Raw genomic sequence first — 25,392 nt, 5'->3', positions numbered from 1 at the left:
CACAGAGGTAACATTTCTACTTTAGCATAAACATTTAGATTACATCAAAAGTCATAGTTGCTGAATTACAATTTACCATCTTTACACGAAATCTTAACTTTAAGTTAAAGATTTCAGTATTTAAAGAGTCCAACTAAATATATTCACAATTTAATTCTTGCAACTTGCGAGTTCTTAACAAAAATATTTACCGCTTGTTTGCTCACTCACCAAAACACTCTCTAGTGATGGTGTGCTGACGGGATGCATAGTCTAGTTGGGGCAGGCAATTTGTGCTGCTAAACCTAACTTTCGAAAAAAATACACTTAAATTAAAAATGTGGTCCATTTGTGCCAGTTTTTGGCACATTATGAGAGGAGCACTCAGGGTGTTGTCAGAATTAATTTGAAAACTGTCATTATACTTCCCTTGCTTTTTGAAGCATAAAAATTGTTGCTAAACAATACACAAAATATGCACCTCAGTGCTAGCCAAACAATAAAACATATAATCATCATATCGCCAAAAATTAAAAAGAAATACACTCACTTCCAAAAGTTAAGCAGGGAGATGTAAAATGAAAATAATAATAATAATAATAATAATAATAATCATAATCAAATACTGCTTTGATTGACACAAAATTCGGCAGGAAAGTAGCATATATAATTTATGCATAAAACGAAATCAGTAATTATATACAGAAATGAAAACTATATTAAATGTTTGTAAGTTATCAGATAATGACATACTGGAGACTTAAACAGAATTATGTATAAAGTGAAAATAAACAGCATAAAATGGAAAAAAAAAAAAAAAAAAAAAAAAAAAAAAAAGAGGACAATAGGGTGTGTGATCTCCCCTCATCTGTATACAAAGTTTGCACCTTCTGACCATGCTTTCAATTAGGTGGTCAACCACCACAGAATTAAGCAATCGCCATTCTTCTTGTAGAGCAGTTTCCAGTTCAATAAGAGTGGCTGGAGGTGGGAAACATGAAAGATACAGCACGGCCGTGAGCATCCCAAAGATTTTCAATGGGATTAAGGTCGGGCGAATATGCTGGCCATGCCATATGTGCAATCCCTTCACTCTCCAGGTAGTCATTGACGATGTCAGCTCCTTGGGGACGTGCAGTATCGTCCATTAAAACAAAAGTAGGGTCAACTGCTGCAGCGTACAATCTCACAATGGGTTCTAGGACTTCATTTCGATACTGGACAGCCGTCAAAGAAGCCCATGTAAAGATGTGCAGGTCGGTGCAGTATCCTAATGAAATCCCTGTCCACACCATAATGCTTCCACCTCGGAATGAGTGATGTTTTGGGACTGATTGCATGTTTGTTGTTCATGTCATATCTTTATACGCTTGTCTTCTGGCTCCAGAGCAAATCTTGACTCATCAGTAAACATGACATTGCCCCAGTCAGACACATTCCAATTGACATGTTCCCGGCACCACTGTGAATCGTGCCCCTCTTGATTGGACGAATAGAGGAACACAAACTCGGTACCCGGGCGTGTACAATCCACTCATATGTAATCTTCAGCATACAGTAGCTGCAAATATCGCCTTACCAATGGAGACTGTAACCATAGATGTCACACGTGTGGAGGTCGCTCTGAGATTCCGCTTGGCTACAATAGCAATATATCGATCTTCCGCAGGGGTTGTAACCCTTGGGCGACCGGCTACAGGCCTTCGGACAACTGTATGTGTGGTTTGGAATTGTTTCCATAAACACGAAATTACAGAATGATGAACGCCAAAGAAAAGTGCAACATCCGTGATCGACTGTCCTGCTTCAATGCACCCCACAGCACGCCAATGCTCAGAATCTTCCATTCGTCTTCTGGAAGTCATAGAAGCACACATGTCTTGAAAACAAATTGTACGAAAGCTTTAAACACCTTCTATCAGCAGTTACAATCAACTTCTGTAACCCTTAATAAAGCTGGCTTCGACTGCCTTTTTTGCATATTTCTTGACATGAAAGCGCGATTGGCTGTTACCTAACATATTTGCATACTTCCATCTACTTCTGCAGCGAATTGCATCCTCTTCAATTCTAATTGGCTTCTGGAAATTAGCATTTTCCTCTCCGTGCTTAACTTTTGGAAGTGAGTGTATATTTAAAAGCATTACGAACTACTCCTTCTGTTTATATTAACTGATGCAGTTGATAGCCAGGTCTGTATATTTATATTACTCAACTTACATTAACTTACATTCCAAAATAAAATAGCACAAATAAAAAATACTGCAGCAGAATAAAGGTTAACATTCTCCATTCTCAAGAAATTTCACCGTAACAGGCATAGGGCTACATCTAATGGCAAAAAGATACAAATTAAATTTGTGTAAAAATGCATATTGTGATAAACCCTGCCTAACAGTGCATTTAAATGGCAATTCATATATGATACACCTGGCTGTGTGATACAGTTGGCAGCCAATGCACTTAGACCTATCCCAAAAGGGTTAAGAACTACTGTTCTAAGACATAGCACTAAAATTCAGGATGTCTTGTCCCCTACTGCAATTTTGACATTTTATATGTTTTTTGTTTTCATTGTTGACATTTAAAATGAATTTACCATATTAATAAACAAGGTTTATCTCTCAAATCAATATTAAAAAATCATTTATTTTCTGTGTAGTGATAATGTTCGTGATTGTGCATCAAAGTAGAGATCAAATGAATACAACTATCTGATGAAGCCAGAAAAAGTTAAGTCCCGTTGGCGACGTAGCAGCGAAATGGAATGTTGTGAAAAGGCTGGGGCATCACCTTTAGAATTTGATTTAGATGGATCATCAGATGTATGTATCAAAGAAACAGCAATTGAAGTTAAATCAGTCTCTAATGATTCAGTAGATGGCTCAGAAAGTGTGAATGAAAGCATTCCTGTGTATGATGTTTTAGAAGAAAATTTATATCTGTTTGAAAGGTAAATAAATACTTCTGTTGAGTAATTTTTTTTTATAGTGTGCTATCTATCTGCATTATCTAATAGTAATTTTATTTTTATGACCAGGAAACGAACTAAGCGGAAGAAAGAAGTTCGGCGTATGTTATGTGATTGCTCATTAAATAATGAGGAAAAAAAGACTGGAGTTTTGGGATGTCTAGATGAATGCTTAAATCGATTATTGATGATTGAATGGTAAGGCAAATGGTTTTATATTAATAAGCCTATGTTTTTATTGAAAACTGTGGATGATATTAATAAGCCAATGTTTTTAATGGAAACTGTGGATGAAATAACTGGGTATTTATAGTTTTGTGCTCAAGAATGTCACATTTGCATCCATTTCAAAATTTAGCCTTCACAAACTGCTTAAAGTTCTTTTTTCTTTTTTTGGTTGGGGTTGTGAAATTTTCAAATTAACTGGCTTGCCAAGTTCTCACCAAAACAGTGCCAATCTAAATACAAACTATTTTTGGCAGCCATAATTCCAGAATTGCTGTGAGAATTGGTTAAAATTTAATTAGTGTATGTGTTTGGGGATTGACAGAATTATAGGACTGGTTTATAGTAAATGATTCTATCAAGATTTTGTTATACCTCTTCTAGTGGTCACTACACATTGTTGCTGGATTCAGCATAGCTAACAGTATTTTGGACACAAAACATCTTACTGTTAGCATGGCTAACATTAAAGTATTTTGAAGTTGCTGTTAGGAATTTGAACCAGAAAGTACTGTCCTATTTTGCGGCATAGACTAAAGTATCCATTCTTTAGGTGAGATCGTTCTGTCATAAAGTTTTCTCGCGTGAAACATGCTTATGAAGCTTTCAGTAAGTAGTAGGTATGCTTATTTGAGTACAAGTAGTTGTTAAGAGGTCACAAATCAACTGAGTAATGGCTGAATAAATGTTTCTTCATGAACAAATAATCTTCTCATTAAAATAGTCGGTTAAACTAGTAATCACTTTAATGAGTTACCCTCAGATTGCCATGACTAGCAAAATGACTGACTGACCGAACTCTTAGAAAACAGTTTGTCTGTTCAGTTCACATTTTGGGAAGCATTCAGCCCTTTGGAATTTCCCAGCTGTGTAGAGTTTCTAAACCACTCACCATTTCTGAATTTTATCTTAATGGTGCAATATACAGTCAAAAGTCGTTTCAGCGAGTCCGGAGTATCAATTTTTCCGGATTATAGACCATCAGTTTAAATTCCGTAAGATGGCATGCAGAAATTATAAAATTAAAAATATAAAACCGTAATTTATGAAATAAAGAACAATTATGATCTAAAGGGTATCAAAATTTATAAAAAAAAAAAGCTTAATATTTATTTGTTTACTTTATTAAACATTTCTTTAAATGTAAGTTGTTTAACCCCTTCGCGCTGACTGTCACGTATACGTGCCAGCAACAAACACACTTATCTACCGGCCGACACGCAGGCGTGCCAGAGCATTGTTGCGTTTTCTACCGACTGTCACGTATTTGTGCCAGTACCTTGGAACGTTTTTCAAACTATAATTTCTGCCACAAGATATTACTGTATGCCCATATGGTTTCAGATACATGTACATTAGACCTTCTACTCGAAATGAGAGAAGCATGACTGACATACACGTGTTTTTGATTATATAAACAAACGGAAAACTAAATGTTTCCGAATGGCGTGATTTATGACGTCTCTTTAAATCGCACTTTATTCGCACGTGGTAGTTGTTTATTGTAAGTAGAAGTTTTATATGCGCTAAAGTGTTGAGTATTTCGGTTTACAGTTCAGTTTTTAGAAAATAATTAGATCTTGTTAGACGTGAATTCTTTCTGTTTTTACCGTTCCAATGTCGAAGCGTCGAAAATGTTTAACAGAGCATGAAATAGCAGAAATGATGCAAAATATTTTAGATATTGATTCTGAAATTCTGATATTCTGATATTGATTCTGAAAGATTAACTGAAAGACATTTTCCAAAACTTTGTTCAGAAGAGACTGATAACAAAATGAGACGACGATGCTTCGTTTGTTCACATTCCCGGAAAAATCCTCCTAAACGGCAAATGAGTTATTACGAGTTCAAGGAATGTAACGTAGGACTGTGTGTAGATCCCTGTTTTAAAATTTTTCATACGAAAAGCGAATTTTAAGTAATATATTTAGTTTTCTGATGTATAATGTTAAAAGTCATAAAATGGTGAGTAATTAAAATAAAATGTGTAAAATAGGCATTTAAACAAGAAATAAGGTAATTAAAGTATATATATAAAAATATCTATAAAGCATAAGCCGTTTAAATACTCTATAGAGCATTATTAAACAATGCGTTGATACTTCGGAAATTTCATTGATTTAGGCTTAGTAGCAAAAAAGCCCCCGTCCCTGGACCTCCGCGATAAGCGCCCGTTTGCGCTACCCGGCGTAAAGGGGTTAAAGAATTGGCTTTCAATCTGGCGAAACCAAATACTTGGATTATCTTCCCAAAACGGCGGTACTTTAACTGAGATTCTGTTGATTGCAGGTGCTTGCATTGAAACGATAGTATCGTCGACAGACATGTTCAAATGATTAAAAACGTGTTCTTCTTAATGCTGTAGTCACCAATTTGGGGTCGGATTAATGGCTAGACACCCAATATAGAAAAATAAATTCTTTAATTAATCAAAATATGTACATGGCAATAAATAACAGGAATCTCAGCGATGAGTAAAACGCATACATGAACTACAGTCAAAAGTCGTTAATCTGGACTCGTCGGGACTTCGGCGATTCCTTATTATCGATTTTTTCAGATTATAGATCATCAGTTTAAATATGGTAAGATGGCATACAGAAATTACAAAATTAAAAATATGAAACCGTAATTTATGAATTAAAGAACAATTATGATCTAAAGGGTGTCAAAATTTACAAAAAGAAAAAGTGTAAAGATTTAAAAAAGGTAAATCGGAGGCCAATGATAATTAAGTAGAGGCTTTATTAAATGATGGAATTTCAAGCACATGGCACATGGACATTCATGCTCGCGGAAGAAACTGCCGGCCTCCGCGATAAGCGCACGTTTTTGGCTACCTGGCTCGAAGGGGTTAAGTTGTTTCATTTTATGTGATAATACTTTCTCTTTAATTCTTTAAACAGACATAATTTCTTGTTCAGTTACAAAGTTCCGCTGTTCAAGTCCTATAATTGCTATGTTGAGAATACCAACTAATTTGTCAATCGAAATTTTTTCGTTTTCAATAACCTGTGTATCACTTTTTTCACTATCGGAAGCGAATTATAATGAGGAGGAATTTGGTTTAAATCATATCAAAGATGGAGTACATTGAGATGAAATACTACATTTAGTAAGGAATTATAAGCCAAATAAAATAAAAACATCTGCCCTGAAGATAAGGATAGTGCTGACAGATCAACTTCCAATTCATTGCGTGCCGCAGCGTTTCCCCCATTCCCCACCGCAGAGCAGCGTGAAATCGATAAACAGATTTCGGAATGGTTTTAGAAGCGAAGGATATGCCTTTATCCATTTTTTACAGCAATTCCACTTTCTGTTTAATGGACTTTGAAACATACTTTCGCTTTGTAGATCCTTTACATATTAGTAAATATATATCGGAAATTCTATTTGACATAATCGAAAGTTCAAGCTTACTTTTATAAAATTGCTCTAACAGTCTGCAAAAAAATAATAAGCCGGATCCAATTCGAAGATTAAGGAACAACGCAATCTGCAACATTAACTGAATTAGATAATTTTAGCTTAGCTTATACCGTCCGTTATACATTAAACGCACATACGTAAATGTATTATGCGCATGCGCACACGCATATTCGCAGCCGTAAAGGTCTTACACGCACGCGTCAATGCGAGGCATGTGCAGAAAGTTTGTAGCTTTGAGGTCCGGATTATAGATCATTCCGGGTTATGGGTATCCGAATTAAGGACTTTTGACTGTAATAACTATTTGTTTATTGTGTCATGTCCATTAACTCTTTAAAGGGCACTGGTATATAATACCAGCAGTTTGTCAATTTTTTTACTTTTTAAAAGATGCTAATTTTTCTATACCTAGAGCTGAGCTGTAATCTTAATTTTCTAGTGTTTCCTTTTGGTTTTAAATGGCAGTACTACCCTGTGAATGCTCAACACTTTGCAGTTATGAAATTAATATACTTTGTTCAAAGGTATCATATTTGAATATTCATAAATTCTATTGGAGGGGAGGAAAAAATTCAAAATCTTCAAATATATGATGCACACATACTGAAACTTATATATATTTACTGCATTTCAATCAACACTGATAATTAAAAGATTATTTATATGGTTTTAATAGCAGTATATAAAATATAGCAGCACCCATACTGATTGTACCTTGCCAATACTTGGCAGCACCAGGCTTGTCCATATCTTCTCTGTGGGGTGACAGATTTTATGATTGTTTATGATGTAATATGATATAGTTGTTTATCATAAAATATTATGTTCATGGGGGGATGGGGAGTTGATGACTTTGTGCTAGGAATGAATAAAAGTATTTTAGTCTCTTTTCACACATTGCTTACTCCAATTGAGTTTTCATTCATCTTTGTCGAGCTAAAATTTTAATTTCAACATATCATCCTTTCACCCAAGACAAACTTGTTGATTTTAAAATTGTCACCTGGTGTCAAAAACTTACACATTTGTAGGAGCTAAATGCGCCATGTTAGCCCCCCCCAAAAAAAATGAAAAGAACAGATTGATAGCCAATTCGTTATTTTAGCTGGGTTTAGATAAGATCATACAAACCACTGGTTGATGATACGGTTAATAAGATCACACAAAAGAGAAGCTCACTCACAAACACAGGAAAATAGGCATGCAAATTAGATTTTCACCTGGTAGTGGAGTGGAAAATCTGCTGATTTGAAAGCATGCTTTTTATGTTTTAGGGCAGGGGTGGCCAACAAGTCAATCGAGATGCTAATTTTGGTTGATCGCTCACAATAACTGGAGTGGAATTCCGTATACAATGGACTTTGAAGCGATTGTAGAAGACAAAATCTTTTAGCAATAGTTTAATGCGTTCTAGGAATCTGCTGAGGCCATAAATTCCTAGAATTCTGATAGCCTGACACTGCGATCTCCACCCATCCAGCACAATACATTTTGACTTATGTTTTACACTTGTCACCGGACGCAATGCGTCAACGCAACTGTTAGGGCTTGACTCATCGAAGAACCAGTTAGCTTGAATATTTAGTAGTGTCATACGGTAGCTGCTTTTCTTTTGTATTAACTCTATTATTATTAATCAACATTGTTTATTCTCAGGGCCCACTTTGGGTTTCTTTTCTGCTTAAAATGTAAGTACCTTTTCTTTGTTTTAAATCAAATTGCTTTTCTTACATATCTATTTACATAAGTAAGAATTCTCGGCAATAGATCTCTAAACTGCGGTTATTACACTGAGAGAAAAATAAGGGACATTATTACAAATACATTAGGAATAACAATAATTCTGATAAAATTAATATTTCAGTATTTAAACCATAATAAATATATTGTAACTTTCACATACTTTTTGTAAATTTGAAAATATCTTTATTAGATTTTAATACACTTGTATTGCTGTGTCCGATCGTAGCATGCAGTATAGTTATCATTTTCTGTCAATGTAATGGAGATAATAGCCGCAGTTCATGAGTTTTGAATTTTCTAGAAAATATTTAATTCAATATTTATTCTTTAAATTGTCATATTTCTTTGCATTCTAGTATACCCATGAACATGAGTAGTAAACCAAAGAATTTGAAAACTTATCGCTTCATTGAAGAATGGGAACTCGATTACTTTTTTACAATGTTGAATGATAAATACTGTTGCCTTACCTCAGTAGCCATTGCTAAAAAGGGTAATATGGAGAGATATGTTGTAGCTTTACATAAACAAGTATCAAACAAATTATCCACCAAATTCTGAACTGAGAAAGCACAAAGTTAGAGATCTCAAAACTCAATTCACAAGTCAACAAAGCGTTTTTAAAAAGCCAAGTTGAAGTCACAAGCAATAGCTGCTACATCATTCAAAGTAAGCTATCTCTTAGCAACAAAATGTAAGCCATTTTCCGATGGTGAATTTGTAAAGGAAATTTTTTAGAAATTTCAGATTCACTTTTTAACGATTTTAAGAACAAGAGTGAAATTGTTGCTGCAATTCAAGATTTACAATTGTCTCGAAATACAGTGATGCGACAAATTGAAAGGATAAGGGACTGTAAATGAGCAGTTATATAGTTATATTAATTGTTCTTGTTTTTCCCTTCAGTATGATGAATCGACAGATGTAAGGGATACTGCACATTTACTTGTTTTCGTTCGTATGGTTTTTAAGGATTTTACATCTAAAGAATTGTTGAGTATGATTTCTTTGAAGGAAAGGACTAGACGTGTAGACATATTCAAAGCCTTTAAAAACTTGCACAATGATTCGAAAGTACCACTTTTTAAATTAGTCTCAATAACAACTGATGGCGCAGCTGCAATGATAGGTAGCATAAATAGATTTATAGCCGTAATGTCAAAAGGAAGATGAATTCTCTGCCTTTTTAAGCTATCATTGCATAATTCACCAGCAAATTTTAGCTAGCAAGAGACTAAACACAAAAGAGGTAATGGATATAGCATTTTAAAATTGTTAATTCAATTCGAAGAAGTCCCCTCAAACGGCTGCTCTTCCAACTGCATCTCGATGAAGGCCAACCTGAATTATTACTTCATACCGATGTCAGATGGCTAAGCAAAGGTAAATTATTGCAGCGATTTCGTGATTGATTTCCTGAAATTATAGATATTCTTCAGGATCAAGGTGGAAACTGTGAAAATTTAAATGAAGAAACATGGCTTCTTGACTTAGCATTTCTTACTGATTTTACTTCAATATTAAATCATTTAAATTTAGAATTACAAGGTAAAAATAAAACAGTAATCGATATGATCAGCTGCATAGACGCATATAAAACAAAATTTATTTTGCTAATAGAAGATCTGCAACAAAATAATCTGAATCATTTTCCAAATATGACGAATAACCTACAAAAACATAAAAATATGAATTATAAGAACGACAAATATGTTGTTGAAATCTAAAAAGTACTTGAAGATTTCGAGGTAATATTCCAGGATTTTGAAAAAAATTAAAGAAATTGTGGAATTTACATCTTTCCCTTTAAAAAAAGATTTAAGCGTGAAAGGCATTAGCCAAAAAATTTCAGACATATTTCATATGGATCAAAAGGCATTAGAAAATGAAATTATAATTTTACAAACTGACTTAAACTTACAAGCCCGAACATATGAAGATTTTTGAAAATATGAACGAGAAAAATATCCCAGTATCACTAAATGTAGCAAATATATCTATTCTTGTTTCTGATCTGCATACCTATGCGAATCAGCATTTTCATACTTGAAACTAGCGAAGACTAAGCAACGTTCTGTTCTGACCGATTCCCGTACTGAAGACTCATTATTATTACCTTTGTCAGGATATACATCTAATTATGGTTCCTTGGTTAGGGACATGCAAATCAATCTTCATACTGATGTTAAGGCAATAAAGTAAATTCTAAATCTGTCTTTATCTGTAGCTACTTTGAATTAATAAATAATGTTAATAATTATCCGTGTTCTTTTTTTTTCATTTGACATGAGTTTTTGAGATCTTTTCTTGTTGTTTTTTACGTAGGTAGATAACCTTATATCCATATTTCAGTACGAGGTATACTCAGTGAGCTATTGATAATTAGCAAAAAATAAGCAGTGTTATTCTTTCCTGATTAATTCTCCTGGCGCAAAAAGGTACAAAAGTGAAATATTGAAATCAAATTATCAACCATACAGTATATTTTATGACAACGTTTTCATATTAATGAACAAATAGTACAACAATGCATACATGACAGTAGATAAAAAAAATAAAATGCATTTTAAGTTAGTAAAAATCTATCTTGAAAAAGTAAGAAAATCGAATTTTTAGGTACCACATGTACAAAATGCTGCTATGAAAAGTTGGGCCTGGAAATTTATTTTCTTCATGAGCCTATATCTTGAAAACTTAATAAGTGATTTAAAAAATGAAAAATAATTTTGAACATATATTCTACTTATCTACCCATATCTCGCTGGAATGCACCTTATACTGAAACATCGTGTATAAACATTGTATGTACTTTACACCCTTCTCCTCCCTTAGACTACACCTATGACAACAAATCGATCGTGACATTTAAGGTAAAAGATAGATCTTATATACAAAAAAGTTGGCTCCCCTGCTTTAGGGGATCCTCTTTGTTAATTTCAGGTGAGAAACCAGGGAACACTAGAGAAGGTTCCCCCCCTGGATAAGGATACAAGTAGGTGCTTTTCAAAATAAGTCTTCACAGTTGGTGAAAGAGGGGAAAATATTTCAGAGTCCAGCTTTAAATGCAAAACATTTATCTTTAGAAGGAAAATATCCACTGGTTCCACAGCGATCCGATGGGCCTGACCAAGGAGGTAGAAAGTAAGAAGGAGGGGCCCTAACCGATTTCTCCCATACACTGCTTTGAAGCACTGGCGATTCCTGCGTGACCACAACATTCAGTGTCTTATCATTAAGATCAATGGAATTTGGCACGGTCGGATGTAAATATTTTGTAATTATGTTGTAAATATACATATAAATGTATGTATTTTCTTTTTCTACTATGTTTCAGAGTCCTAAGTATGTGAAAAGAATACATTTTTAAACAACATTTCATTATGGACAGAATTAAATGCTATAATTTTCACAGAACAGTGTGCTCAGAACGGTTTAATTTGAAGGAAATATTTTCACAAGTTTTTATTAATTACATTAGAAAGAAATTTTAAGGTAATTCGATTTTATTTGGTTAAGGATTACAAAAACTAAGATCAAAGTTTATTGTATTATTAATATTAAAATTACGCATTATTTTATTTTTATTTATAGAGCTTCTTTCTAAAATACTCTCTCAAAATTGACATGATTTTTTAGCTTCTGAGATATTTTTTAAATCGAAGTCAATTAATAATTAATGGTCTCTTCAGTCCATTTGAAAGTAGAATACCTTTTATTTTAGTAGTGAAGTACGTTAAATATTGGTGCTCATTGCATGTTTATCAGTTTTTTTTTTTTTTACCATTAATTTCAACAATAAATATTCTAAAACTCTTCTTTATTACTTTCTTAAGTACACATCTCATAGAATTAATTGCTTTACAATATCTTTTAGCAGATTGCTTTTCAGTACAAACAATTCTTGCTTAAATAGTTTTATAAACATATTTGTCAACAGGATTAACTTATTGATATTATCTATGTGTATATATTTTGTAGAGGATTGCAGAATTTATTAATTTTGTAGAGGATTGCAGCATTTGGTGGTAGTTTTAGGTAAAAAAGTGTAAACCCAAAGTGATCATTTTTCAATTATATAAAAGTGAAATGATGAGTTTAAAACTGTGAAGCTTCTCTTAAGTTTTTGAAAAAGTATATGTTACAATAATATGTGGATGACAAAAAAATTTATTTTATTTAAAATATTTTGCCGTTTGGAATATAAAATAAAAGTAGCGAATATTCTATCAAGGGTATCGAAAGACGTATACAGTTTAAAGATACCGTGTGTACGTGAATTTTACGAAACAAATTCATAATCAGAATTGCTATTGTTAGTTATCGGAAAATAACCAAAATGAGATTTTTGCATAAATGACACTAAACTATACAAATTGCTATTATCCATCATGCAATGAATGTTTCTTTTATGCCGAAGTGTCCCGATTTTCGATTTGTATGCAACTGTTGTGTGTTGAAATACTATCAAAGCACCGTTAAAGGAGCTTCTGAATGTAAACAAAAAACACCTCATCTGGAGACCGAAGCCTCGGAGCAGTGCTTCACTTGTAGTGCAGAGTTGGCCTCTCCTTCCTTTCTTACCTTCATGGGCCTGACAATCAGAAAACAGAAGGGGTTCTTCAATGTGTGTTTGTACTTTAAGGGCTGCGCCCATATAAAACCTCTATTCAAGAGATGTTCTTGAGCAAAATTATATATTACTACCTTATTTAACAAAAACTTAAAAAGTGGGCCCAAAGGGCTGAAAATCGAAGTAACAACTTTGAGGTGTATCAAATTATAAAATTGTTTAATGGCCTTTCTTCCAGAACAAAGTACTATATTACAACTTCTATTTAAAAAAAAGACCCATGTAGTGCTCGACAATCAAAAGTGTGCAACAAGGGTTCTCGGTTTCATAGCAGGGAGCATGTTCTTTATATATATTATCTAAAGCATAAAATATAATAATTTCAGAAATGTAACTTCAGTGTTCTCAGCTGAGTCGTAATGTTTCACTTTTTATTTTTCAGCTGAGTTACATTCCCTTGTAACCTTATATTAGTTCAATTACAGCGTGATATGGTTTACTCATATAGTGTTATATTTGCTAACTTCTTTGATAAAAAAAGAATTTTGAATTAAAATTGCTTTCAAAAGCTTTTTACATGTATTTCCCATAAGTATGTTCAACTGGGTGTCATCATCAGAGTGCCTAAAAACAAATTTTATTTCTAAAATTTTAAATTTCTAAAGAAATTTTATACCTTTTTGACTTCAGACTTACATAACTATATTTAAGCACCCATTTCTATAGACACATATCAAAAGTATGCAAAAATCAACAGTTGGCAGTTGCACGGGGGGGGGAATGCCTACAAGGGCAGAAGTATAAAATATATATTGGCTCTCAAAACTCTAGATTTTTTTTAAAGTCACAGTTAAGCAAAATTTTACCACAATTTAAATTCTTTTATATACTGCCCCTGAAAGGTTAAAGGATGCACAAGGTATTCTTTGGTGAGTTATTTCTAAATGGTCTGTCATACCACATCTTAAGATGAGGATGGTTTTAGTCTGTTGAAATCATTCATATCCTGAAACATTGCTTCAAGCTTGTAAGAGTCCCTTCCTCATTTTAGGATTCTAACGTGTCATCATCTCTGCATAGCACTTTAGACTTGTTGTGGGTGAACCTTTATCCATGTACACTAATGGATATCTGATTTTCTTATACAGTATATGAGTTTTAAGTTTATACATTATTATGTGTATATCTTAAATTGGCATTTAAAATTGTCTTCTAGTGTTTGGTGAAGCTGCTCTTAAAAGTTCAAAGAAGCTTGTAGATGAGACAACTTGTTATTCAGATTTACAGTAAAATCCTAACTATCTGACATTTGACTAATTGGAGTATTTTTGTATTTTAGAAACTTTTTTTATGGTACTTTTATTATTTGCATCCCCCTTCCTTAAAAGTTGCCAAGTTGCAATAAAATTTTCACCAAGTTGTGAAAAGCAACCATTTTTAAAAATGGCTTCACACTAAGAATCACATAAAAACAGCAACCAATTAACAAAATTAAAATTGCTAGAAATACCCATAATAAAACATAACTTTTTTTTGTGCTGTTCGCTCCAGGTGCAGAGTAATCAGTGTTGTGCACACTGTCATCCTCTCTATGCCTACAGTGATCTGTTTTCGCTTTTAAAAATTCAGAATTCTGCAAAATCATGCCCAAATTTCAGTCCATACAATTTGATTATTTAACAAGTGCAACTTCATGCAGTGTAAATTTTTATGTTCTTTATCATAAAGCAAAATGCCATATTTCCAAAGAAGAAGTGTAGTGCTTTCTTTTTCCCTAGCTAACAAACTACAAAGTTCCATTATGGTTTTGTGGTGGCCCTGAGAATCAGGAAAGCTTTCAAATTCGAAAGAGTTAGTTGTCACATAAACACGGTTTTGCAAATCTTGAGTTGCTTATTTTAATGACCTAAGTACAGATACAGGTACAAGTTGGGTGGGATAGCAAATTCGCCACTGTTCATTCATGTTCCACTGCACTAAATGCTGCAGTTGTACCCTAATTTTGATGGAGAACTCTCCATGGGACAGTCTAGTGGTTTCTTACCCTTCTTCTCCTACCTTCAAACCTCTCAAGAAAACTCAGCTCACTGGTATTGTAAATGCCCTGTGCCCATATAGACATCAAACTTACAAACATCCATGCCTTCCTTAAGCTTCGAACATGGACCTTCAGCAAAGCAGCCGGGTTGCTAATGGCTGTACCTATCGTTGCATTTGTTGCCTTTATAATTTTTTCAGGAGGGGGAGGTGCAGATGATCAGAAAGAATCTTTGAAATTGTTTACAAAAAATTAGACAGGTGAAAGACTTGTAAAATCATGATAAAGCATATATTGGACTGTAGAAACAACATAAACTGTTGCCAAACAGTGTGATATAGTGCCAATAATGTATAAACGTGGCACCATAATACAATTGTAAGACCTTTGCTTTGGTTTTATGTAAACCTGATTAATTTTTGCCGGTCAGGTTTAGTTTTTGTATCGAAGGATATGAAATAACTGTTATTTATCACACATTTTGGGGGAAATTTAAAATTTGAGAATTGTTCTAAGCAGAGTAGTGTGCTGTAAAGTTTTACAAAGTATTACAATTCATGATCCTGCCCACTTACACATACATCACAGAATGTATGTGTAAGTGGGCAGGATATAACTTTAATTAAAAACAGCTAAACATTGTAAATACAGATTTAATTAACTTGTATTTCTTAAACATTGAAGTGATTTAAGAGCAATGAGTGATTTAAGGGCAATCAGTTCTTGCACACTTCTGCTTGAATGATCAGTGTAACTTTGTTTGGATATCTGCCACCTTTCATGTTTGAACAGGGTTTATATAATTTGTTTTATCTTGTATTTAATGCCAATGGAAATATGTTGGCCTATATGTCTGAAATGCATTAAAAAAAAAAATTTGCATAACGTGTCAAGTTAGCAGCTTTTGATATTCAATCTGATAACAAATAAGATGGCTCTTTTTTTAATTTCAGACCGAAAATTTCTTCCTTTCAATTGATTTCTCTATTGTCATGTCAGATAACATAAAATTAGTAATGTTGAAATGAGCTTTCCTGACACAACCTTATTGCTCAATAGGCATTTTAATAAGTTCACGATGTTTTTATGAAAAAGACAACTTCTAGTTGCATTAGATTTGTTCAAAAAAACTCTGTATTGGTTTCGGATATTTTGATGAATCTATCCATTCCATCCATTTTAACTGGTGTTCTGAGAATAGTAGTTTTCCTTCTATCCTGCTACACTGAACTTGTGGAAATGATGCTATTTTGCCAGATCTCAACAGAGAAACACAGTAAAAAAAAAGGGATGCTCAGTATCTAGCTGCAAGTATGGATTATTCTACTGCGAATTACATTTTTTATATACATAACCATTTGGAATTTTCATGTATCCAACATTCTGTATTCCTTGAACTTTCTGCATAGTTGAGCTTATCTGTACTTAGGATGTAGGAAGTAAAAAATGTGATTTGCACTGCCTGTTCCATATTAAATTAGCCTATGTATATGCAGAAATGCTAAATCTGACCACTGCAGGTTGAAGATATTAAAGTTAGAAAATATTTTGTAACTGTTACAAGATTTCTGCAAGCTATATGCAATGTTTTAATCACTAAATGTATTTGGTATGAAATATGATAATGGGGTGGGTTCATCATTTTAAATCACCATTTGCTCTTCTAATTTAAGATGTTAAAAGATGATTTTGTGTTGCTTTTCTTTAATTTTTAAGTTTTTCATCTGGAATAAAGAGAGATTTTTAAAAAATTGTAACTTCTGAATTTTTTACCCAATAATTTTTAATAATTAGAGTACCTTTTTTCACCTCTATTAACGTATGCGATTGTTTTCAGTTTGCAGTGAAATTATGTCTTATCTAAAACTAAAATGTTATTATTCAATCATGCATACAATCTTAATTTATTTCAGATGTTTTACAAATACATCTCTTTCAATGCAAATTAACCATTTAAAATTCATTTTATCTGGAATTCCTAGCAGCATTTTCCTGAAAAATACTATTCTTTATCATGAGTGTTATAAATAAAATAGGTTTCTTAGAACTTATAATAGCTTAATAACATAATGTCTAGCTTGTTGTATATATATTTGTCTTCATCAAAAATTAAAATTGAATTGTTATGGTGAAAGTTTGCAATATATTGCAAGCTTCTGTACATATTTTGTTTTCTTTGAAAAATATTCAAATGTAATATACTTCTATAATATTTTTTTATTTATGTCATATTATGTTGAAAAGCAATGCTGAAACAGTATAACTTTCAAAATTGAATTTTGAGTTCTGATGAGTTCTTCAACAAGATAATGGTTTATTAGTTGGCAACAAGAAATGTTATAATAATTATTTGGTGCTTTCTGATTATTTACAGCCCCTTTTAGAAAAGTCGCGACCATTGGCGAATACTTTTTTGTCCCACTAAGATGCAAAAGATTGCCATTTTCAAAAATGGCACTATACTAAAAATGACATGAAACAGTGACCAATTAACAGTGTAAAAAGTGCAAGAAATGTATGTAATAAATCACTTAATCTTTTTTTTTTTTTTTTTTTTGGTTATCTCAGTTTGAAAAGAGCAGAGAATTGCACAAATTTAGCATTATGCTCATTGTTATTTTCCCATGTACACAGTGATCTGTTTTTGCTTAACAAAACAGAGAATTGCACCAATTTTGATCTTGAAAATTTGATTGTTGACATGGTACAACTTCATGGAACGCAAATTATTTCCATTTCCTAATGTTAGTCAAAACTCCATATATATGAAAGAATGCAGTGCTTTTGACCATTAGTGGCAAACTGCGCAGTCCTATTAAGATGCCTTATGAGGGGAAAAAATGTATTCAGTGCAACAAAAACAAACACTAATGACTGTTGAATTAGAAGGTGGAAGTAGTCACTCATCTGCTGCATATATATATATATTTAACTCAGCACTTCATATAAATAAACAGTGATATATCATATTACAGTCAAAAGTCTTTAATCGGGACTTTGGCAATTCCGGATTATAGATCATCAATTATTTAAATTGGTATTTTAATTTAAATTTAAACTGGTAAGATGGCATGCAGAAATTATGAAATGAAAAATATGAAACCGGAATTTATGAAATAAAGAGCAATTATGATCTAAAGGGTATCAAAATTTACAAAAAAAAAAAAAAATCTATATAGGTGACTAGGTTGCCACATAAATAAATGCATTTGGGTGTTGCTGTGGGTTGCCTACTTTGGTGACATAACATTGTCTTATGAATACTTCTCAACAATGTGAAGATATTTAGAAAGTAGCATTGTTTTGTAAGAAAACTGTGAAATACTTTTTTTTCTTTACTTTATTAATAAATAAATTTTATTATAAATCTTCTTGTATGCATTAGATCAGTGGTTCCCAAAATGTACACCGGGAAGCTGCAAAATATTGTAAAGCTTCATAATGGTTTGTTTTTGCACGACCCTTCAGAAAAGTAAAGTTGTGAGCACAGAATATTCTTCTGAATGCGAGCAGGCAACGTCATGCTTTCTCAGTCGCGTTGTATCTCATGACGACAATCTAACCTGAGAACATGTGCAAGGCTAGAATGATATTTTCACAGGTTATTTCGTAAAAGGAAAGAGGGACATTTTCTTCATATTTTTGCTAAAGTTAGCTCATGTTGTTTGATTTGGGTTTGCGAGTACGGACTTTTTTCAGAGGTCAATTCCAAGAGTTGAAAATCTACCATTTTCGTTCAGGTTGAATTTCATGCCATTTATGCTTCACCAGTCAAATCAGCTGCAAAAACAACTTTGTTATCAGATTTATTGGGAAAGTGCTTCCGTATTTTGACAGAAGCATTTATAACGATAATCTTAGCAGAACTGCATTGTGGTTTTCCAGACTTATAAAGTTTTGAAATTATACACATATGTCAAAGGTGAAGCAGATACCATGACAATTGCTTTCTTCTGCTCAGTGAATGAGTGACTGCTTTAATTGCTTTTCTCATCGATAGTAAAATGAGGTCGGGGTTGCTGGAATTAGCGGATTTGCCAGTAATGGCCAAACAAGGAGATATTTTCCTATTGGTCATCGAAAGATTGACATGATATTAGCAAATTTTTAAATAAAAAGCTGGATGCAAATTGATCTATCTATTTTTGATAGCGTTCTATTGGATCCACAATATTTTTATTTCATAGCATAATGTTTTACAATATGACATCTCTAAGTGGTAGAACTATATTCTACGATTGATGCATACACATTCTACTATATCCTGTGTTCTCAACGTAGGTTGAACGTTAATATAGAGATGTCGAGGTATGTAGACCCTGTGGGAGAGATTTGGAATGTTCTCGAAGACTTTGCAGAAAGCATGTAAGCAAGCCTCGCTTGCTAGATATATTTAGTTGGTTTATAATCTAAGCCTAGTTAAATTTAACTCAGCGCTTCATATAAATAAACACTGATATATCAAATTACAGTCAAAAGTCTTTAATCCGGACTCGTCGGTTTTTTCACATTAATAGATCATCAATTTAAATCTGGTAAGATGGCATGCAGAAATTATAAAATTAAAAATATGAAACCGTAATTTATGAAATAAAGAGCAATTATGATCTGAAGGGTATCAAAATACAAAAAAAGGCTTAATATTTATTTGTTTACTTTATTACTTTATTAAACATTTCTTTCAACGCACGCATGCGTAAAGCATACTTTATGCATAGTTGAAATTAGAAAATTGCAACCAGAAAACTATTTGATGTGTATTCGTGATATTTATAATGACGAGGAATTTAATTTAAATCATATCAAAGATGGCGTACATCAAGATGAAATACTACATTTAGTAAGGAATTATAAGCCGAATAAAATAAAAACATCTGCCCTGAAGACAGATGGCACAGAATAGTGCTGACAGATCAACTTCCAGTTCATTGCCTGCTGCTATGCCGCCCCCCACAGAGGAGCGTGAAATTGATAAACAGATTTCGGAATGGTTAGAGAAACAAAGGATATGCCTTTATCCATTTTTTTCAGCAATTCCACTTTTAGTTTGATGGACATCGAAACATGCTTTCTCTAGATCCTTTGGCAGCTCCAGAATCGGAAACTCTTTTTGACATAATCGAAAGTTCAAGCTTACTTTTTATGAAATTGCTCTAACAGTCTACAAAAAATAATAAGCCAGATCCAATTAGAAGACTAAGGAACAACGCAATCTGCAGCATTAACTGAAAAAGATAATTAGATAATTTTAGCCTAGCTTATACCGTCCATTATACATTAACAGTGCATACGTAAACTCATGCGCAGAAAGTTTGTAGCTTTGAGGTCCGGATTAAAGACTTTTGACTGTTTTAATAAAAGGTTGTAGAAAATTTTCATCATCTGTTGGTGAATTCATAAATGCAATAAGCAAATACTATTTTAAAGCAAGGCAAAATTTTCATAGTCCTTTAAAGATGACTTCAATAAGGAATTAATTCGGTATGACTGCTGTAATAATTTTGTTCTTAACAAACAATCTTTATATTTGAAAAGTGAACAAACTGTAAGATTACTTCATAAACTGAGGAAATATGTAATACATGATTTTTTTAAAATTTTATTTTCAGTGGTTCACGTTGTGCTACTGGTGATGCTTGTTCAAATAAACGGTTTCAAAAAGTAAGAAACAAAACAGTCTTTGTTAAAATATGTTATAGTGTATAATTTGCTTGATACTTTAATATTTGTTGCAGTCTATGCAGCTTTTTTGGTGTGTGATCATCATGTGAGCAAAGTCATCTTTCAAAATAATTTAAGTTTCTTCTAAATGCTGTATTCTTTCTGTGTGGAATTAATTATAGAGTCCCATATTTCATACTTTTTATGAGTTCTTTGTAATCACATACTTGCCAAATTTGACACACAAATACCTTTTCAACATTATTATTATTTTAAATTAAGCTATTATCATTTTTCTTCATTTTGACAGAATATAGCACAAATTTTATTTTCAAAAGCAAAAATATTCTATGAATATGGAATAAAATATTCATTCTTTCAGATTTATTTGACTCAAATTAAAAACCTTTGGCAGATAGAACATCATGTATTGGCAAAATCAAAGGAAATTGAACTACAGGAACAGTCTGTAAGATAAGGCTTTTAGGATCTAGGCTTAATATCTTGGATAGGACAGATGTGTGGTGTTTTTGGCTTAGAAACAAAATCAGTAGCTGGCAATGTATGGGTTCAGATTAGTAAAAAAAGATGTGAAACTTTGAAATAAAAAGTTGATAACTGCTTCAGAATTGTTGGTGCAAAGTGAGAAAAAATTCCCTTGTGTTTGCTATTCCGAAATGCATAACAGTGGTGATTGTTTTCGTGCTCAGAAGATGCCAGATGCCATTGATGAGACACAAAAGATTTTTAAAATGAAAGGGACTTGTTTTTCTTGTTTAAAAATTGGGCATAATTCGAAAAGATGAGAAGCAAAGCTTAAATGCATAGTCTATAGGTAAACACCATGCTCCATTAAAGTGTCCAACACTGTAAGAGAGATAACATGGATAAACTGTTTTAAAAAGATATATAAGGGAAAAAGTCCATCTTCCATGACACGTCATATTAAGCATCCTAATGTACTTTTGCAAACTTAAATAGCAAAAATACATTAGGAAATCAAATGCTGGAGTGTCAGTTAAATGTATGCCTGTTAGAGCCCTCATAGATACAGGTGATCATATATTCTGAAACCGATTACTTTAAGAGTAGGTTGTATTTCTTAGGGTCAAAAAACAATAGTGCAATGTTTGTCTGGTGGGCACAAAACAAATGAAAGAAAACACTCACAATATAGAGTTGAAATAGGAAATCTAAATGGAAGTTAATGCTGAAAATTTTGAAGTTTTAGATCGGCCAGTAATCTGTAGTAATGTTAGTTTCATAAAACAAGGTTCATAGATGAAAAAAAAGATGTATGGTCTAAATATTGAGATTATTGATACCGATTGTCAACCAGGACCAACTGAAATATTGTTAGGACACAAAATTGCTGCAAATATTTTTGCTGGTAAACAAGTTAAACTTTCTAGCAGCTGCCTTCCAACAGAAACATATTTCAGTTGGGCATTAATGGGCAAATTATCATCTTCGAGTAATAAAGATTTAGCTGCGCAAGTGACATCACTATTGATCACTTCCATTTCAGATTTATGGAACTGAGATGTGACTGGGATTACCGATTCCACACAGAAGAAATCAAAGTTAGAAGATTTAATAAGAAAATGAATTTTTTGAAATTGGTAACTGCGAATGAGAATGCTATGAAGTTGCATTGCCCTGAGAGTATCTTCCATTACTTTGGCATAAAGATTTAGCATTAAGAAGATTAGAAAAAAAATGGGGGGGAAAAGGCTGCTCTGAAACTTGTATGTGAAATATGACAAAATATTAGAATAGGCCGTGTACCACCAGAAGAAGTCATAGGTTGTTACCTACCTCATAGATGGGTGATGAAACAATATGGAACAAAAAAAAAAAAAAAAAAGTTAGGCCTGTCTTCAATTCTTTTGCAAGGTAGAGAAGTCAATGTCTTCTTTAAATCAATGAGTGGATTGTGGTGCAAAGCTTTTTGAGCTTATCCCGAATTTTCTCCTGAGATTTAGAAAAAGAAAATATGGAATTCCTGCTGACATTGAGAAAGTTTTGGGACAGATTAGTATCTGGAAGGTTGATTGAAATTTCTTTTGTTTCCTATGGTGGTCTAAATATGGTATTTTAATAATATTCCATCATACTAAAGTGGTTTTTGTTGTAATCACCAGTCGATACTTTTTTGGACCAGTCACAGATTTTTATCTGAGAAAATATTTGCAAAATCCAAACTATGATGCATCACTGATAAACAAACTGAGAAACAGTTTATTCATTGATAATGTAGTAATAAGTGTTTACAATGAAAAGGAACTTTTAAAATTCATAGAAAACGGGAAAACTATTATGACAGAAGGAAAATTTTATTTAAGAGCATGGCAGTATGCAAGGGAAAAGGATCCCCTGACATCAACAGTATTGGGAATATATTGGAATCAAAGATGAGAGACTGTTCCGAAAATTAGATTGGTTAAAGCATTACTAGCTCAGTGACATTACTAAAAGATAAATTTTGTTGATACCACATAAAATATTTGATCTTGTAGGATTTGCGTGTCCTGCTTTGTTAGTCCCAAAGCAGAAACATGCAAACAGAGAATTTCTTAAGATTCAAAATTTGATGCTGACTCTGAAAATGAGTTTCATAGTTTAAAGACTTGCCTCTGTTGGAAAAGGTCAGCATATCATGTTGGTTCAATATTTCTTCCAAAGAAAAACACGTTAGCATTCACATTTTTTGTGGTGCTAGCCAACATGCATATGCTGCTGCTGTATTTACATATGTGGCTGCTGTAAGTGGAAAAGAGGATATGGTAGAAGATAGTCTTTTAGAAGCAAGATCTCTAGTAACTCCAACAAAGGCCATACCATATTTAGAGTTGATTGCAGTACTTATTGGAACAAGATTTGTGTGTTTCTGCAATTTAAAGACTCAATTATTCTTATCGTAGTGACTTGAGCCTTAATTTCTGTACTGATTCGACAGCAGTCTTAGCTTGGATGCAAAATGAAGAAGTATGGTAAGTATTTGTGCAAGCATTCATGCAAAAGAAATCAGAAATCTAACATCTCTTGAATATTGGCAATATGTGCCTGGTGAAATTTATCTGGCTGAACTCTCATTTAGAGGCTAAGCTTTCCAACAGCTAGTGACATCTAAATGATGGGAGGGTCCTTTGTGGCTGGAAGGTAATCCAACTAATTCGCCTTCAAGCAATTTGACTTATGATATGAAAGTCCGAAAAATTCATTGTATTGTGAAAAAGGGAGAACCAAAATTGCTTCAACCATGTTTTTCTAATCAGACCTCTGTATGTATATGGTGTAGTTCTTCCGTAGAAGACAATAACTGTTGTGAATGTCATGGAAGGAAGGGATACTACAGGTACTTCTCCACTTAGATCGAATGGTTACTTCGATGAAAAGATTTTTTTTATTGTAAAACCAGGAGTACTAATAGAAAAACTGGAGAATTGTATTATGATGAATACTGTAAAGCTGAGAAGAAAATAATTAAGCTTGTACAAGATAAAACCTTATGTGATGCACATAGAAAATTAAAAATCATTGAATGTTTACAGAGATGATTAAGGAATCCTCCGCATTAGTAAAAAATTGGTAAATGACACAGACACTCAAGATTTTAAACTCTGTCCATTTGCCTTTGCACCATTCTGTCATTTAGAGACTCAGTGATGGAACCTAAAAGAAATGTTCATGCTGATACACAAATTTAGTTAAATATCTTAAGAGAATGGTATTGGATAATTAGTGACCGAAAAACTATCAATGAGTGATCTCAAAATATATGATCTGTAAAAGACTCAAAGGAAATCATTTGAATTCACCTATAGCTCCACTTCCAGAAAACAGAATACGTGATTCAACTGTGTTTGGAGTCGTAGTTATCTGGTCCATTGTTTCTGAAATGGAAATTAAAGCATGGCTATGTTTTTCGTGTTGTCAACCGAGCAGTCCATTTAGAGTTGGTGACAGCTACATCCACAGAGTAATTTTTTCAAGTTCTCAAAAGATTCATTTCTGGAAGAAGAAGACCCAGTATTATATTTTGGTGATAACGGTCTGAACTTGGTGCTTCTAATGCCCTAAATGCCATTGATTGGAATTAAATTCTTAATCATAGCATCCTGCAGGAAATAGAATGTCATTTTAATGCTCCTTATGCTGCCTGGTGGAGCAAATGGAGAGGTTAGTTGGCATTGTAAAGCAAATGTGATGAAAAGTATTGAAAAAGACATTCTTTCTTCTGATGACTGTTTTATGCGATGCTAAAGCTGTCATAAATTTATGTTCTCTTGCTTATATCTTTGAGAGTGATGAATTGGTTATACTCTCACCAAATTTACTTCCATTTGATATCCATAACCTAAATATTCTAGATTGTGATCCAGCAGATATTAAATCCTTAAATAAAAGAATAAACTGCTCCAGTATCATTTAAAAAAAGGCTGATCTGCATAATGCCTTTAGATCTGCATGGGGCATAGCTAGAGGGTGGCAAGGGAAACACCTGTCTCTGGGTGCAGCATCTGGAGGGTGCTAAACCAATGTTACAGGGTTCGTACGGTCCTTAAGAGTCCTTAAAAGTCCTTAAATTTTTTGGAATTGATTTTTGGTCCTTAAAAGTCCTTAATTTTGGCCAAAACCAGTAGAAGGTCCTTAATTTTAATCATCTGAAATTTCTGTCTGTTTTTATGACTGCCATTTTGAGTGTGAATTAGCATTTTGGAGGAATATTTTTGGCGATTCACTGACATATATGGTTATCTTTTGAAT

At 33.0% G+C, this 25,392-nt stretch overlaps 1 protein-coding gene across 7 annotated transcripts in view; it reads left to right on the top strand.

Moving 5' to 3' along the window:
• Nucleotides 1-25,392, top strand: part of LOC118179348 (histone-lysine N-methyltransferase SETD2-like) — a 205,043-nt gene that overhangs the window by 24,823 nt on the left and 154,828 nt on the right. For all 7 annotated transcript variants that reach the window (XM_035348531.2, XM_085808858.1, XM_035348536.2 and 4 more), the window contains 3 exons: nt 2,642-2,932; nt 3,020-3,148; nt 20,571-20,622. In XM_035348531.2, the coding sequence (XP_035204422.1) occupies nt 2,697-2,932; nt 3,020-3,148; nt 20,571-20,622 (417 nt within the window). In that variant the 5' untranslated portion in view covers nt 2,642-2,696. The remainder of the gene's footprint in view (nt 1-2,641; nt 2,933-3,019; nt 3,149-20,570; nt 20,623-25,392) is intronic.

This window comes from Stegodyphus dumicola, chromosome X2, assembly GCF_044657685.1.
Source record: "Stegodyphus dumicola isolate Sdum_Otavi_A_Nest chromosome X2, ASM4465768v1".
In the NCBI taxonomy this organism is placed as follows: domain Eukaryota; kingdom Metazoa; phylum Arthropoda; class Arachnida; order Araneae; family Eresidae; genus Stegodyphus; species Stegodyphus dumicola.
The sequence above is the reverse complement of the archived record's forward strand: the minus strand, read 5'-3'. Positions and strand labels throughout refer to the sequence as shown.